Here is a 17,577-nt window from a genome sequence, read left to right as displayed (position 1 = left end):
TTCTCAGCCAGAAGTGGGCTTAGGAAAGAAACCTGCCACCAAGGGGCTTCAGGATGTCACAAGGCTGTGACATGGCCAAGCTTCTGCAACCTTACCTGTGTGATGTGGTTTTAAAGCTGCACTGGGGGCTGGGAGGTGGCTGGGAGGTGATTCTGTTCTTTGCAGCTTTGCAGCTAAGGTGCTGGATCAATGGATGCTAAAGCTTAGTGCAGCTGTGTTTCAATAAATTCAATTTGTCAAACTGTGCTTAAAGATGTGGTTTATGAGCAGGGTAAGACTACTCCTAGCTGATGCTACTCTTCCCCTCACATGACACAGTAGCTATTTCTGTGTGTGTGTAACTAATTAAAGTGTGCAAGAAGGCAACACCATACTTGGTCCTGAAGGCAGTCAATGTGAACAGCAGCCCCAGGTAGATGGTCACAGCATGCTGGGCTCCGTTCTTCCTCTCAAGGAGGCACAGAAGTTACTTCCTCAGAGTTGGCTCTATGGAGCCTATCCAAAGGAATACTGTATCAAAGCATGCTGGAGCTGTTGGTCAAGTCCAGAGGTGTTTCAGTCTCTATAGTTTAAGCCTTTGACCTCGGCACAAGAACCCTCTCTTCCAGGAGCTGTGACCCTCTCAGCTTTTAGAAATCAGAATTTCAGTTTCAGTTTTTGCAAAAGGCTTTATTGTGCAGCTACCATACTGTGTTCACAGCCACTTTCAGAACAAGTGTTAAGTTGCAGGTTTTGACTAGGAAGTATACTGAAGGCACATTCATTTACACGGATAAAGCTCTTTCCATAGATAATTCATAAATGGACATTCCTCAGCACAAATACAAAACTGTACAGTAGCCAGTATAACAAACAGGAACACCTACACTGAACACAGAGGAAGTGACATTAATGTGCAGAATAAACTTTTACACCTAATCCCTGTAACTGTAGAAATGCCATATACAAATTTTAGTACAAATACCTTGTCTATAAAAATTGGAAAGTGAGTGTGCATTTTAATCTCAAATAGAACTTTAATGGAAATTACACAATAAGTTTTCTCAGTAATTCCAGTTGGAGAAATATTAACTTGCATAATTAAGCCCTACATTCGTTTACACTGACCTATCCAACAGTGGAAAATACTAGAGAGCAGACAGTGCTGCACAGAAGGTGCCTGGAATTCATAATTAAAAAAATAATGGCTACTTTCCCAATGCTAAAGTGGTCCCTTAGAGGTTACCAGAGCCTTAGGAGGAATTAGATGAGCACCGCTGAAGTAGTAAGGTGTGACACGTATCACAGACACGGACAGGTTTAGGATACGATGGCAGTGCAAGTTCATTGCTGGAGCATGTGTTGCAGAAGATGTCCCCACAGTTCCTGCAGTGATGCTACAAACAAAGAGCTAAAGTAAGACCAACTGCCTAAATAAAAAGCACATTGAGGACATAAAGCTCAGAAAAGCCTTCAGAGTCCACTAACATCCTCCAGTTCCCAGCCCACCCCCCTCACAGCAGTTTCCTCCTGCAGAGAGCTCAGCATCGAGCAGCACGGTCTGTACCCACTGCGGCCTCCCTGGGCCATGCTGGTGCTCCCTGGCTGCTCTGGTGCTGCCAGGTTCTTCCTGCAGGAGCAGGAGGTTCCCTGTGCCTGAAAGGCACCGAGCACGGCCTGTCAGAGTGCTGCTGTCCTCCTCACGTACAGTTCAGAGAACTGAAACAAACCTAGGGGACACAGCTCACACCAGCTCCCTGCCAAGGAAAGGGCCCAGGCAGAACACACAGCTGTGGAAGCTGTCTTTTCAAAGACTTCCCGTTGGTATGGTAACTAGAATTCCTGAGAACAAGATCTGGAACCTAAGCAGTGTCAGCTTTCCTTAGCAAACTAGGCAACAGCACGCATTGTTTTCTAAGAGAAAAGGAGAAGAAACCCCCGAACAGCACTACCTTTCTTCTTGAGATAGAGAATTCCTTTTCACATTGCTTGCAGTGTGTTGCTTCATCATCCTTCAGCCAGGTATGACCCTATGAAATTGGAACAAAGCCATCAGTACAGATAAAAATAAAGTTCAGAAGCAGTTCACCAACCAATTGCTGGTATTTTTCAAAAGCCATCTTTTTAACATAAGATAAAATGAATTAGGAGTTAACTGCGGTGAAATCTGAAGTTCTAAGTGAAATGCATGTTTAGCCAAAATATCCATGTGATACACAGTACCTTTAATGCTTTATTTACTTCTTTAATGTCTTCCATCTTCAGCTTAGATCTGAAAAAAAATAAATAAAAAAATTACTCCCTCTGCATGACTTCCCATTTTGTTGTGTTCAATTTTACCTGCCATGTCCCTGTCCAACCATTGAATCTAAACTCTTTTTCAGTCAGCTCACCATTACAGCTCTGATCCACTTAGTATCACCAGGAAACAGTCACCTGGGGGTAAACCCCCCTCTTTGGTATATTCAGAAGCAATATGGAAAAAGCAGAGTTCTACGCTAAGAACCGTAGGTTCCCATTTACTGTAGTTTCCCATCTCAGCCAGCTTACTCATGCAAGGATCTTCCCTCACCTTTATCTTGTGGCTTCCCTGTGCATAGTAATTTCCTCCTAAAATTCTCACATATAACTGGATGTGCTTTAGAATTATCTGTGTTAGTTTGATACACTATCCCCCAAGTCACATCACTTCCAGTAGTTCGACTCTTAGAACTTACTGGCTGAGATGAAGTCCCATTTCCTGAAGAGCTTGCTCCTGTTCTTCACAGACTTTCTCTAACTGCTGCTTCTCATCTTGCAGTTTTCTCAGTTCCTGTAAAATTAAGTACAAAATCAAGTTTGTGTGCCAAGTCTGATCCATAACATCTACCCAAAATACCCAAGCATTTCACAAGCATAAGTTCCTTTACAAAGCTACCTACTTCTAAGGCTTTATTTTAGCACTACATGAACAAACTACCCATGGGTTCTTGTTCAGCCTACAATGAAGTCATTTAATCTTGTTTACCAGAGATAGAGTAAGATTTTCAGGCTTTAACCATCCTCGAACACAGCTAGACTGCAGCAGTCCTATGCCAACCACAAGCATATAGACAGATACTGATGTGCAATTGTGCCTTCAAAGTCTAAACTGCTAGATACACAGAAGTATGTTCTTTTTAGGTTCACAAGAACTCTCATGTTAAAAACAAAACATCTCATTTGTTCTGAATGTTTGAAAACATGTTCTTATTCTTACAGAGCCACTGAAAGCTCTGAACCTGCCATTTCCTACATGAGCAGGGCTATCCCACCATAGGGCAGCTGCTGAGGTTTTTGTCCCCTTCTTCATCTGGCTGACTGGTAAGTGGCTCAGGCACTTGTTGCTAAGGTAGCTCAGATGGCAACCTCCTCAGCCATCTCTAGTTAAGCTGTTTTAATTGCCCGAGTCCTGCACTGCTCCAAGTTCCTCTTGGCATTTCACGTACAGACTTGTGTTACATCAGCCAAGCTTTTTAACCCACTCAGAGAATGAGCATGGTACAGAAACAACATATCTGCTACAGATGCAAGCATTGCATTCATTTCAAGTCAGCTTTAATTCTGGACACTGGGCACGTTTGCACTATGCATACCTTTTTCAGTCCTTCCATTTGTTCCAATTCTGTTTTAAGCAGAGAGGTAGCATCCTTCTCTTGGTGTAGTTCTCTTTGCAAAGTTTGTCTCTGTTCCTTTTCAGATTTTAACTCCTTTTCCAGAGTTGAGCTATTTAAAAATAATTGATTCTGAGAAAGCCTACAGCAGAAAATATCCTATGGCACTTAAGGATAGCACATCTTAAGGAAATGGTAGGAGGGGAAAAACAAACACTAATGAAATACCATTTGCTGTCCAGCTGGGACATCTGTTGCCGACAAGTGTCAAGCCTGCCAGCAAGCTCTTGCTTCATCTTGTTGCATCTTTCTTCTGCAGCTTGCCTTGCCTTTTCTGCGTGCTGCAATCTGCAAAGTAAGGAACATGTACATTTGCTGTTAATTCACATATTCCGTATCTATTTGCTGTCATTTTGTTCCTTTATATTTACCATATATGCCTTTACAGAAAGCTAAACCTGATGATACTAGAGAACAACTGAGTTTTTGAAAACAACCGTTTCTGCAAAACACAAAATCAGGAGTCATAGCTGTTCCTTATCTAATGTCAACACGTTTTTAAACAGTCTGCTCTGAAAAGAGCTATGATTTTCAAATGAGTCAACTATGTGCATGTTTGCCTGGGAAAAGGGAATAGATAATGACAGAGTGATAATGGGGAGGAAAAAAAAAGAACATCATGCTAGCATGCATGCCCAAATATCTATAGGAGACATAACTGATAGTGTTGTATGGAGAAATACAAGGTCGTTCTATAAAGGTCTCAGTTGAAACCTTTCCACCGACATGAGTGGTGTTAAGCTTCTAATTACCTCTCTTCCATTTGTTTCATAGAAGACATCATCTCATTTGTTTTTTCTTCAAAGGAGGATATTGCTTCTGTTTTCTGTTGTAATGAACTCTCTGCATTCTGTAGGAATAAAGTGAACAGACACTGCAGGTAAGACGTTGCAGTTTTTGAAAGCACAGTGTCAGGCCTTAACAAAAGTCAGTCCCTAGATAAAGACTGTTTATCTTGTTACAAACCGTGCCTACGTCTAAATGGAATGCACAAACAAAATGCTGATAATGACAGAGCAAACACTCCTCGATTTGCTTTGTTCAGAAAAACATTTTAGTGTACTAAACTCTGACTCACAAGATCAGCTACAAGCCAGAAATCTTTTAAGGAGTTTGAAGAAGAAAACTGTCACATTATATTGTAAGGGTAAGTATACTGATTATGTTACTGTTACAATCTGAATGAAACAGCTGCGCTTAAGGGGTGTGGAACTAGAAAGCCAAGAAAAGGGTTTTTTACATCAAGTAAATTCTGCTTTTCAAAGCAAAGGCATACCTCAGCACTGGGGCCTCACTGGCTATTGCTCTGCAGATTTATATGCATCTGTGAAGGAGGCAAAAGCCTGGACAAAGCCTGAATAAACATCAGGAAACAGACCATAAAAATGGAGAGAAGTCACCTTTGGACTTCTGGCACCAGAGATGGGAGGGGAAGTCTAGTTAAATCCCTTTCATTAATGGGCACAAACTCTGCATATTTTGTGCAAATGCTACCACTCCATTATTTCCTTGTAGAAAAGTCTACAAGTGTATGACCAGTCCTGACCACAGAGCTCCCCCCGTCTCAGATCCAGCATTGCCTTTTCTCTAGCTACAGCACTCAGTTGACCATTTCGATACAGACTCCAGAAATTACATGAAAATAACTTAATTTCTATTGGTTTAGAGAAGCTTTTTGTTGGTTTCTATGATAAACTGTTAAGTGAAAAGCAAGACAACACAGATGGGAAGGAGAAGCAAAACAGTTCTTGGCTGTATTAAGTAACTACATTTTTTTAAAGACTAGTCATTCAGTGGCTAAAACAAAGACCCTTAAAACCACTTTCTTCCCTGTGAGAGCTCTCCATCTTTTCCTCTCTCAGCATTTCCTGGATATCCTATGGCACACTACACAGCATTCTCGAGGAAAGTCCCTTTCTTTCCAAACACCCCCAATCTCATAACAAGGAGACATTAAAAAAAAAAAAAACAATTCCTTTCACAGTTCTAAAATAGATATTCCTAAGAAAATTGCTGCATCTATTACTTCAGATGCATGTAAGTGCATTTGTACACCTTGTGCATGATCAGCATGGAAAAGCCACCACTGCAGCTGCTCTTTCTGTTCACCACTACATACGTACCTGAGATTTGTGAAACATCTGCAAGTTAATAGCTTTCACTTCTTCTAACTGCTGCCGAAGTGCAACCAGGGTGTCTTGTTTTTCATGAGTATCTTTTTCCAGAAGTTTCATGGCAATTTCCATTTCTGTTTTCATTCCGATCTGTAGCTCCAACTCTTTCTCTAGTTCCTTACAAACAGATTTCCTAGTTACTATGACGTAGCCACGTGCCACAGATAAGTATTTCCAAAACCCACATAAACCTACACAGCAAGCCTTGTCAGTCTCTTTACCAGCCACTAACTGGCAGTTCACTGTGGAAGTGACCCTTGTCCACATACCATATTTTCCTCCATAAACACAGTTACATTTCTTTTTCTTTTTATCTTAGCCTCTTCTGTAATAATCTCAGTACATTTTTAAATAGGGGAAGACCTTCCACTTTGAGCATTCCAAAAGCCCAGATTTCTAGTTCTTTACAGACACTGTAAGTGATCTATGTCCAGCATCTTGCTTGTAAACCCATTATGAACTTTGAATAGTTTCAAGAAGTGCACAGCACACATCTTATATTTGTAATGCTACTTTAATATACACAGTCCTGGATCTTTCATTTTCTTTTCTATAAATAAGTTTCCTTACCAGCCTTATCTTTTTTTCTTCTTTCAACTGCTTCCAGACATCACTATACATTTCATCAAGACCCTGCCGAGACTGCCTGTAAGTATCCAATTCTACTTTTGTATCCTCTTTTGTTACCTATAAGAAACATTAGCAAAAGCCACATAAGACTACAAAGCCACACAATTTAAGTGTACCTCAGAAACAGTTTCACACAAGAATGAACATGCTACTTCAAGCAAAATCCTACCACTTTATGATTAAAATCTAGCCAACATTAATAAACTGAAATTTCAAAGAGTACAAATAACAAGAAACCATTCTAACACTTTTATTGCCATCTCCCTTCTGCAAACACATATTTAAGTCTCTGGCAGAGAACAGCAAAATCCAATATACTTGCATATTATAATAATCAGTGATTTACAGTAGTGTGCTAAACAGTGGTACTTAGCATTCTAGTTCAAAGCTCTTTCAAGAGCACTAACTCCAGTTGAACAAGAGAGCTTGATTATTTTAAGGATCCCCATCTTTAAATCGTTGTCCTACCTCTACACTTTTTTCACTCCGTTCACGAATTAATTCGTTTTGTTGTTTTAACTGCTGCTGCTCTTCCTGAAGAGATCCAATTCGGTCAGTTGCTGCTGCCAGCTATGAAAAGAACATATGTATATTTTTATCAGTGTACAACCATGCAGCATCAGGATGAATTCTAAAGATAGTTAGTTCTCACTCTCCCTCTTAAGCTTTTCATTCTTCCCAGAAACTGCCTGCCCATTTTGCAGCCACACTCACTATGCAGCCTCAATTAATAAGTCCACCAACATTTATTACTTGACCTCTGCTTCATGCCCTCAATTACTTTTGAGTATTATCTGTACAAAGAAATTTATCATAGTGTAAAAGGCATAAAAACCACCACAGGTTTGAGGTCTGTAGTATTCCTTCTGGTATGAATTAGAAGGCACATGCCACGTCAGGGCTGACATTCGCCTTTGGAGCCTTATGGCAGTTTCAAGTGGAGATGCACCAAAAGGTGTGTTAGAAATTGGACTATACTAATGCAGTCAGAACTAATACATGTAATAATAAAAAACATAAAACCACCATCACCTAAAAACAAACAAACAGAAACCCTCCCTGCCTTCATCATGGGTGCTGCTGCTGGCTTTTATTTCAGTTCCCAACTAGGAATGGCTTCCAAGTTGAACTGGGATTTTTTTTTTTTTTTTTTTTTTTTTGACTTCTATTCCTCACACAACAGATATATGAATGTGTGAGCAGAAAGAAGAGGGACAAATCATTTTCTAAGTGATATGATTATTTTGGGGTGGAGAAATACCTGCAAGAAAAACACCTCAATTAAGGAAACCAGTCCAACAAGTGGGTATCCAAAAGCATTTTAATTACTAAAATAACAAAACCTTTCCACAGAGCTGGCCACGTGTCCCAGCTCTCACTAGTCCTCTGTACCACACTAATATCAGTTGAAACAGTTTAAGCCTATGGTGAATTCTTCGGGTGTTTTACCTCTAACAGGAGAGAGCTAAGAAATATTTAACAGACAGACACAAACCTCTTCCTGCAGCTTTGAATTAGTCTTCTCTAAACAGTCTATTTTGTTCTGGAGATCGGCAACCGTGCAACTGCAGTAAGGAAAAATGCATAAAAACAATACATTAAGTGTCAACGTTCAACAATTATTCTTATCCACAACCATACTTGTATTTGCTAACAGTGAAATACTTCGGTGAGCTGGGAAAACAAACAAACAAAAAAAAAAAAAACAAAAAAAAAAACACAAAAAACAGAACAGAGGAAAGATGGTTGTATCTTGTAAGCAGAATGCATCTCCACGTAAAGAACAAATCTTGAGATGCTTCTATCACAAATTCATCTCCAAAATGTCCTGTTTACCATTAGAAAGCCTCAGCACGGTTAACTTGTTACATGGTTAACTAACACGGTTACACAGACTTGTTTTTGTGTTATGTTTGCCCTCAGAAGAGTAAGATTACAAAATGAAAGCAAGTCTTTGGCAAAGAATCAGAAAAGGCGTTTCATTATCAGACAAGAATCTACATGACTGACGGCAAAGACAATTAAATGTCGTAATGGAAAATTGAGTGTTTATGCATTAGAATAGATGAAACTCCTACCTTAGATGCCGGTTAAGTTCTTCTACATAATGCTTCTGGTCAAGAACAGCAGTGATCCCTCCATCTCTAATTGTAAAGTGAAAATTTATTATTTGAGAATATAATTCTTTTTATTTGAAAGTGTTAATTTGTACTAGGATTTTCAGCATAGTTTTGCAAACCTTTTCTTTTTCTTCTAAAAATACTTGTGTTTGAGCTGGACTGGGAAGCAGTAAGATGACTTTTTTGTCCCAAAAATCAGCGAAGTACAGGAATAGCATTATGATTTTAGAGGCAAAAGGAAGAAACAAAAGGTGCCTAGGCAGATCACATCTCCTAAAAATCAAGAAATACACTACCTAAAATTGTGGGCTCTTAATTTGGTCCTGGCTTGGGACAGACTCCCCACATGTATTGTTAAAACTGCCATGGCCTCAACCTTTACTGTGTTTTTATTTAGTAAACAAATCTATTTAGGATTATGTTTTTTGAATGACTAGAAGACTTTGAGACCTCTAGCACTGATATGTTCCCACAGATCTGACAGCTTTGCTCTTCAAAAACTTAATACGTACTGTTTGCTATCACTGTCCTGCGTTTCCTTCAGGTACAAGGAAAAATCAATCACTCCAACCTGAAAAACATATTAAATAAGTTAACACACTTTCACAGTGCAATTCTTGAGTAGCAGCTGACATTATATTTGGAAAAAAGTAAAAATCTAAAGTTTAGATTTAGGAAGACAGGTAAAACCTATACTCTTCACAACTGAAACAAACTTGCAAGCCAGTGTTTGTCATAAAAACATCAAAATGACTATATTCAGTGTGCTTGGTTTCCCAGGAGTTATTAGTTTTGACAGCATTCCTATAAACTGCTACTGGAAGTGATGGATACTTATGTACTTGTCAGTGTGAGAAATGTGACGAGCCTCTAAACAGGACATTCCTGTCTTCACCTACCAAATGGAAATAAAACACCTTAAATCAGACTTTCTACAAACAAACACAGTATCTTCTTGCAGGGACCTGACATTTAAGTAATCTCTTTAACAAAATCAGAGAATTAACAGCTAGCCATGTTCAAGGTTTGTAGAACAGGCAACATAATTTCAGTATCTTCTGCAACAGTCTCTCTTAAAGAAGAAAAAGGTTAGTAAGAATTAAATTACAGCCACATACACTTTTAATTTCTAGCACAGAAAGAGGGTTAGACTCCTGCAATGCTACTGACCCATTTTGTCAAAGTTTATCTAATATAAAAATAAAACAGATTGGCTGAAACAGGACATAGTATTGAATTACAAGACACAGTAAGTTATGCAGAGGTCAATGTAACATTAAATTAAACAAAAATGCCATTCATTTACTTGGGCCATGAATATCTCAAAGCATTCCTTAAACTCCTGGCCTGTTTCACTGAAGCAGCAGACATCTGGGATGTCATTCCCCACCCCCAAACCAAAAGAAAACTATCACCACCCCCAAAATGAAACCCACCATGAACTCTTAGCAGACTGATCTCGACAATGTCATGTCGTTAACTCAGCTCATTTAATGTTTGATTTCTCATGAGGCATTCATATGCCCACTTAAAATGACAAACACTGTCTGCATAACAGATTTAGAAATTCTGGACCCATCTCAGTAAAACATTTATGGATGTGCTTAATTCTACAGGAGTCCTTTAAGAATTGATCTTATTTAAACTTAATCTTCACCTGGGAATCCAAGTCTTCTCCTTTCAAGCAAAGGTTTGCATCAATAACATTCAGTCCAACTAACAGACCCACAATGACTGCTCCTTCCTCCTCCATCATCAACGCATCAGGCTCGTAAAACTCACTAGAAGAAATATTATAAAGGCATCACTGCACATTGTAATTTTAATGGTACTTCTATCACCAAAATAATTTAAATAGTAATGTAGTCCTTATAAAGCTCAGCTAATCAGTCCCTTACTAATTTACTGTGCAAGGCAGAAGATGCTGAACAGAAAATACTTGTGACTGTAGGTTCACTGCAAAAGCAACGAATAACTTCCTCCTCTGCAGGTTGCAAGAAGAAGTTTAAAATTCAACTGGTCAATTAATGACCTCCTACTACAGCAGTCCAAGTACATTCAGTGAATACAACGTACGTGTGTCTGTACTGTTACCTTAATAGATGCTTGTGGTCCAAGAGCACTTTGAGATAATCTGCCAACTTCTTTTGCATGAGTGCCAGGTAAAGCCAAGCCCTTCCTCTTCCCACAGCAGTCCTAAAATAAAACACCACATGTTTTGGTAAAAACAAAAAGTTTAAGCACACCTGTGCAATTCAAAATCCTCTCCTTACGAAGGGAGACAAAGGTAGTTATTTACTAAAAAAAAATAAAAAAATAAATAAATCCCAGGGGAAATAAAACATCTCCAGAACAGAGAAGCGTTTGAGTACATCCCATTGCTTCCATGAAGGGAAAGTACATTGTAAAACCTGCACAAACTGGAAATATCTACATATTTTCAACTAGCACAACAACCCAGCTGTTCATGCATTCTTAACATAACACTAGTCCCTTCATTATACCAAATTATCTAAACGAAATACAAACATGCAGAATGTTAGACAAAACCATATAAGTGATGGAAACAAGAGGAAAAAAAATAGGTGAAGACTACAGCTATTTTTAGCAAGCTCACAGAAGTTTCCACATACTGTTTTTAATTAGACGATATTGTTTGAATCAGAAGCACTGAATATTTTGAGATGGCCTCCTTATTTCTTGGAGAAATCAAAGCCAAATACAAATTTTTCTCTTTGGGAAAGAGATCTCATTACTGAATGAGAGAGACTACCCAATGCAAGAAACTACCCAAAGGATTCTTTTACCCAGCAGTATAAGTGAAACACATTCCCCAACAACCAACTTACTTCAACTCTGGCAGATTTTTAACACTAGTCGCTATATCTGATGCTTCAGGACACAGTTTTTCCACAAGCTCCAAAGGACCAAAGAAAGATTTGTTCTGCCCAATAAAGGTCTTCTTCACTACGGGAGTATATAGAGAAGTTTGTGATGAGAACCGACAGGCTTCCACCTCCAACCTTCCACATTTTACTTCACCTTACCAGCTCCTAATACACCAACAGAAATGGGGCATTAAAAAAAAAATTGACAGTTTAGGAGGCATGGCTTATATCTGAGGATAAAAACACACTTATAATGGGGAAGGCTGCCTAGAACCATTCACCATATGCAACTGACGTTAACAACACAAGAAGTCACACCGGAGACACGACATCGACCCCGTTATCCGCCTCTCCTCAGCGCGGCGGCCAGGCCGAGGGAGCGGGCGCCCACCTTTCAGGCCATGCTTGAGGCAGTGCTCCAGCACCACGAAGAACTGCTGCAAGGGAGGGAAGTCCGAGTCCAGCGTGCGGCCCAGGCTCAGGGCCGACTGGATGAGGGTTTTGATACTGAGCTTCATCATGTTCATCAGGTTGGTGCGCTCCTCCATGGCGTGGTATCGCACACCTGGGCGGCGGGGACAAGGGTGAAAAAAGAAAAGCGTTTCTTATTTTTATTTATTTTTATTTTTTTTCAGCAACACGGTCCTCCTGCTCCCTCCCGGCGCTGCGGGGAGCGCCGTCTCCTCATCGCAGCCTCCATCTTGCTGAGGTGAGCGGAGGCGCTGGGGAGCCCCCCCCTCACCGCACTGACCGCGGAGCTCCAGAACCGAGGACGGCAGGAGAACCACAGCGGCTTGGGGAGCCCCAGCACCGGGAGAGCATCCACCATCCCTAACCCTGCCGCCCCCGGCCCTACCTGCGGGGCAGGGGCTGCCCCCGAGGCCGGGCCCCATGGCTCCTGCGTTACCACGGCAACCCCGCCTCCCTCCCCGCGCCTCTCGCGGTGCTCGCGCGGCCGCCGCCATTTTGTGGAGCCGGGGCCGCTCCGCGCCGCCTCCAGCTCCCCCGCCTGGCGGCCTCGGCGCCTCAGGGAGCTGCGGCTCCGGGTCCCGCAGCCTTCAGGGGCGTCAGTGCCCTGCTCCGAGGCTCCCCTCGTGCTGGGGAAGAGGTGCGCTCCTCCCGAACGAGGGGTAAGAAACAAAACAAGCCAAAAAAAAACAAAAACAAACAAACAAACAAAAAAAACAAAACAAAAAAAAAAAAAAACAAAAAAAAAAAAAAAACAAAAAAACAAAAAAAAAAAACAGGCAGGCTGCCAGCTAGCACTTTGTCTTCATGCAGGTGCTGACAGATGCTGCCACCACTACACCTAAGTGACTTTCTGAGGCAGGGACGTTGCGTTAGGAGATTCCTGGTGTCTGTGCATCAAATGGGGCCACGCTGCCCACAGAAACAGCACGTACAGAAGACCAAGTGCAACAGGTAGACCCCCTATGTTAATCACATGCAAGATTGTTAAAACTATTACTAACACCATGCAAAAGTCTATCCAGGTACTAATTTTCATCATTACCTTCTTCCGCACAGGATGGTTATCTAGAATTGAGCAAAAAATTTCCCTACGAAAAGAGTGAAAACAGCTATCCTAATCAAATGGATTTCAATAACGGGGCACATGAGCTCTTGTCTTCCCAGTAGCCTACCTGTCTCATGTTAGTATCTTCAGTCAATTTAGTGGATGCCTCAACATTGCTTATAATGTCTGAGATGAGACTGAGGATTTTAAGGGCTGTAGTACTTTGAATTTTGATTTCAGCATTGCCAAGTTATACATTAAAAACAGAAAGAAAACCTGACTAGAAATATTTGTTGAAGTATTCAGTAGCAACTCATCAAGTTATTTTGGGCGTTTCCTGAACTTGAACTTATCAGGACTGTTTGGCTTGTAAGACTTGCTCAAGAGGTACACGTATTATATTGTACACAACTTAAAAAATATTATATTGTCCAGACTTAAAAAAAAAAAAAAAAAAAAAAAAAAAGTGTATGGAATATTCTTTATGAACACAAACTTCAGTTAAGTAGTGTCCTCTTAAAAATTTGTAAGAAGTTTAAATAATAATTTGAACAATTATTTTGACTGTTGCAAATTTACACAGTCAAATTTACACCTTTTGCAAAACTACGTACTAGCAGATACATGCAAAGTATCCAGGTATTAGGCAGATTATGAAAGTCAAACCTCAAAGATCAGAAATTGAGTTACGCAAGTGCAAAAGATCCCAGACATATGCTGCAATCTTTTTTAAAACATTATCAGACAGCCTCTTAATCAACTGATTTTTTAATCATCATTTTGAAGCCCCATGCCTTGTTTACTGTCCACTATTTAGCACACCTTGAAAATAACTGAAGCCTGAAGAAAAGCTGACAATTCTCCATCTTTTGGTCTTTAAGACACGCAGTCTTTCTTGACTCATATTCTTTAGATTTGTAGCTCCTGCCTTCCCAGCCAGGCAGGATAGTTTAATCAAATACAGAAAATGGGTTTATGATGCATCTTCCCCTTTCTATCTGTCCAGCTGAGTACATAGTGTGCAGCAGTATTTACATGTGATCAACAGATCTGAAATAGGAGGTAGAGGTTATAAAGAAAGCTTGATCCCTGCTGCCTTCTTTATCTAGTGTTCCACAAGTAGACCACATATGTGGCAGACCACATATTATTTAAAAATACAAGCTTTAAATTGAATATGTATAGTGCTTGGTCAAAGTTGATAGGAAAGCTCTTTATACAGGAGGGCTGAATAGATGTAATGTGAACAGACACTAAATCACCTAAGTTATGAACAAGTTTTTCTTCTGGAATTTTCCATAAGTCATCAACATGTTATCAAAATGCTTTGAACAATTTGGGAAGGTAGAACTGTATTCCCTTACTTCAGAGATAGGAGGGTGAAAGGTTGTGGTAAAAGTCTCATTAGGTTTGGGAGCTTCACTTCAGGAAGGCGAATATTGTTTTCTCAACTCCTCACCAAATACCATGTGTTGTGTTGAATTACATCTATTCAGAACATTATTTCAAACGCAGCTGAAGGTAATGAGATATTCTGCCTCAGATTAAATCCCAGCTGCTCAGGATGGGCATCCAGGTTTACTGTGAGACTGTAGTGCAGGAAAAGATAAGAATCTATTTTTTTCAGGACATGATTAATCTTGAACTCTGACTACATGCCTATGTAACACTGAAGTACTTTCATAAAAAAAAAAAAAAAAAGTCCATCAACAATGATTTATTCCACCATGTAGTTATGATTCATCCCCAGAGCAATGCAGCTTGAACACTTAATACTGAAAACAAGAAGGCCTGAACCAGTTAGCATAACTGAGTTCCACTGGTCCCAAACCATCAAGAACTAGCCTGGAATACAAGACTAACACATCCCATTCCTACATATGAATGTTTTTGTTTCCATGCTCTAAGTATTACTGAGCTCTAATTTCTGTAAGGATCCCACTAAAGCCTTCTTAATTCCATTTTAAGAAATCTGTTCCATAAATCCATACGGTTACAATACTGATGAATACAGATGTTCAGTAAAGCAAGCTGTAACTAAGTAAAGCTATTTTTAGCATAGTTAATTTATAACAAGTCTGTTTCTTAGTCAAATTGTCCACTTTCTGACATGAAAACTATGCATGAAGTATCAGCCTGGTTCCCTCCCTGAGCCAGCCCCCAGAGCAAGTGATCCAGCCAATCCTTCCTAGCACAGGCAGGCTGCTGCTGAGCTGAACGTAGAGGGAGAGGGAGAAATAGAATTAATAAAAGCCCACCGCACAAAAAATAAAGTCAACTTTCCCAAACATATTAACAGTTTAGGATTCTTTTGGTTGTAATATATTTTGTTAGTTCCACACCTATGTTGTTCGTATAATTTCCCTTAAATAAAAAACTGCAGCATCAGATTTTTAACAACAAACTCCAAGTAACAACAACACATCACTCCCTAAGAAACGCCACTTACGGGAGCTAACTTATTTGCGCAGCATAAAAGCAAGGGTACTAAATAAACATAACCATACTTGTTTTTGCTGTGTTGTCATTGCTGACTGGTTTGGATATGAATCCTACCAAAGCTGCAGACTTCAGAGCGTTGCCATAGCTCAGCGCTAAGTTCTCCGAGGCTTTCTTAGCCAGCGACAAGATCGGAGCAGACCACCTCGCTTCTTCTGCCGCTTTCTCTTTTTCCTCGTTCTTCAGCTCGGTTGCACTAGGAATCTGGTTTTTGTCAATGATCTCAAAGTCTTCTTGCCTTCCCGCAGCAGCAGCAGTGCATTTCTCCCCGTCAGCCATCTTCACCGTGTCATATGACCCTGATCAGGCGCACTCCAGGCAGCAGCCCCACGCCCTGCCCGCTGGCTGCAGGGCAAGCACCAGGTACCCACAGCCCCCTCAAATCTTTTACAGCAGGTGCATGCACCAGCAGGACCGAGCCGAGCCTTTCCAGAGCTCTGCAGTTTGCTCCGTGTTCTGGGTTAAAGATTTAGGAGGGGGGAGCAGGGAGGGGCATGGCAAACCGAGCAAGAGTTTACTTTTTAAACAAGTTGTCAAACTAACAAAAGTGCGCTCTGCAGATTTTTTTTTTTTCATTGCATTCTCTTCCCAAATATTACTTTCAATTAGAAAATTTGTACCAGCTTTTGAAATCCTGGATTTGTGCAGTGTTATGAAAACTTAAAAAGATCTTTATTACTTCGCCTGTAACTCAAGTCATCCTAGCTTGGTGAAACTGGTGGACAGGAACGGCAGGTTCACTGTTGTGAAAAGCGCTTGCTTGTATCGCTGTCACTACAAAATAGCTACAGACAGTAAGACGACTTCTTTAACGTATTTGGGCTGTGGTTGGTAGAAGGCATGTGTCATAAAGGGGAACTGAAATGGCCCTTGTATGAAAATACAGCCTTAGTGTGTGTCACAACTATTGATGGTTTATCGTATATTTTTTCCATCCGGGAACTGTACGTACCTGAGCTACAGCACTCACATTTTCACGATGTAGGAGATGCTGCACATTAGCTTTTTTGCCATACAGAAAAAAGTTTTTTTTTTTTTCTCCTCCTAAGAAATGAGTGAAGGGGGGAGGGAATAGTAGAGTTGGGATGTCAATTGCAGTAAACTAAATATTCATGTTAGTATTTTATTAGTATTCATGTCTTATTTATTTCCCCCCGTTAAGCTAGTTTAAGATTGATTCTGTCCTCTTGGCTTCTCAGATACTGAAAGTTTAACAACTCCTGCTCCACAAGGTCCAAGGAAACTCTTGCATTTTTGTTGGGAATTCAGAGATCAGCAGCCTCTTATTCACACATGATTCATATGAGCTAAGTATAGGCTGTGAGCTACTTTTGCTGAAAGGGTGCAGAGAGAAATTTTACTCCATCTAGTGGACTCAAGAAGTACTTGACAGTGGGTTTATATGGCCATAGTATCTAATAGCTTCGCAAGTCCTTTTCTTGCTGTTGCTGACATGAACATACTTCTATTTGATGTGAGTAAGACTTGACATTGATTTTTTGCCATCACTATGCACCCAATATTAAGAGTCAGGACAATATTTGCTAGATGAGCAAAGCAGGATTCCAAGCTTCTAAATACATTATTTTTCAATACAGCTGAAGAATAGGACTTGAAAATTTTTGTGACTGAAAATAAAAACAAACCAAGACTCCTGATCACCTCTCAGTGTGTCGTTCCAATAGCTACAGATGCATTAAACTTCCCCATACTGCCTTACAATTAGCGACTTTGTAAAAACAGTAATTGAAAGTACCACAGTCTGTGATCATCTTTCTGTAAGTCACTATTAAAAAAACATTTCAGTGTACAGACTAAAGAAACAACCACAGAGGAAGTAGTTTACATAGGATACAGCTTTAAACACATTAGAAAAAAAAAAAAAAAAGTTTGTTACTTTGGTTTCAAGCTGTCTTCTTGTCAATGAGAGGCACTATGCATGAATAACGCTACTCACATTTAGCTCTGAAAGTGGGTTCATTTTTATTTTTGGCTTCTGCAGACACTGATATTTCACCACTGTAGTCTCTTCTTTACAGACCACTAGTCTAGCTCTTGCTATTCATGTGAAGATGAACA

The 17,577-nt window shown here is 40.2% G+C and overlaps 1 protein-coding gene across 3 annotated transcripts; it reads right to left on the bottom strand.

The window, feature by feature from the left end:
* Nucleotides 1-648: 648 nt before the first annotated feature.
* On the bottom strand, nt 649-15,856 carry RUFY1 (RUN and FYVE domain containing 1). Of its 3 annotated transcripts, none has more exons than XM_084535588.1 (18): nt 15,507-15,856; nt 11,875-12,048; nt 11,445-11,562; nt 10,690-10,791; nt 10,253-10,376; nt 9,108-9,166; nt 8,554-8,619; nt 7,971-8,040; nt 6,944-7,045; nt 6,416-6,532; nt 5,795-5,962; nt 4,424-4,521; nt 3,840-3,959; nt 3,594-3,723; nt 2,697-2,791; nt 2,203-2,251; nt 1,932-2,009; nt 649-1,376 (listed from the first exon to the last, which is right to left on the bottom strand). In XM_084535588.1, the coding sequence occupies exons 1-18, from the start codon at nt 15,775-15,777 to the stop codon at nt 1,233-1,235; spliced, it is 2,085 nt and encodes a 694-aa protein (XP_084391714.1). In that variant the 5' UTR covers nt 15,778-15,856; the 3' UTR covers nt 649-1,232. The 3 variants fall into 3 exon arrangements, with proteins under 3 accessions (XP_084391714.1, XP_084391715.1, XP_084391716.1); XM_084535589.1 differs by having other exon boundaries at nt 15,556-15,778; XM_084535590.1 differs by lacking the exon at nt 15,507-15,856 and adding an exon at nt 12,340-12,539.
* Nucleotides 15,857-17,577: the final 1,721 nt, after the last annotated feature.

This window comes from Aythya ferina, assembly GCF_964211825.1.
Source record: "Aythya ferina genome assembly, chromosome: 14".
Lineage (NCBI taxonomy): Eukaryota > Metazoa > Chordata > Aves > Anseriformes > Anatidae > Aythya > Aythya ferina.
This window is presented reverse-complemented; position numbering and strand designations above follow the sequence as displayed.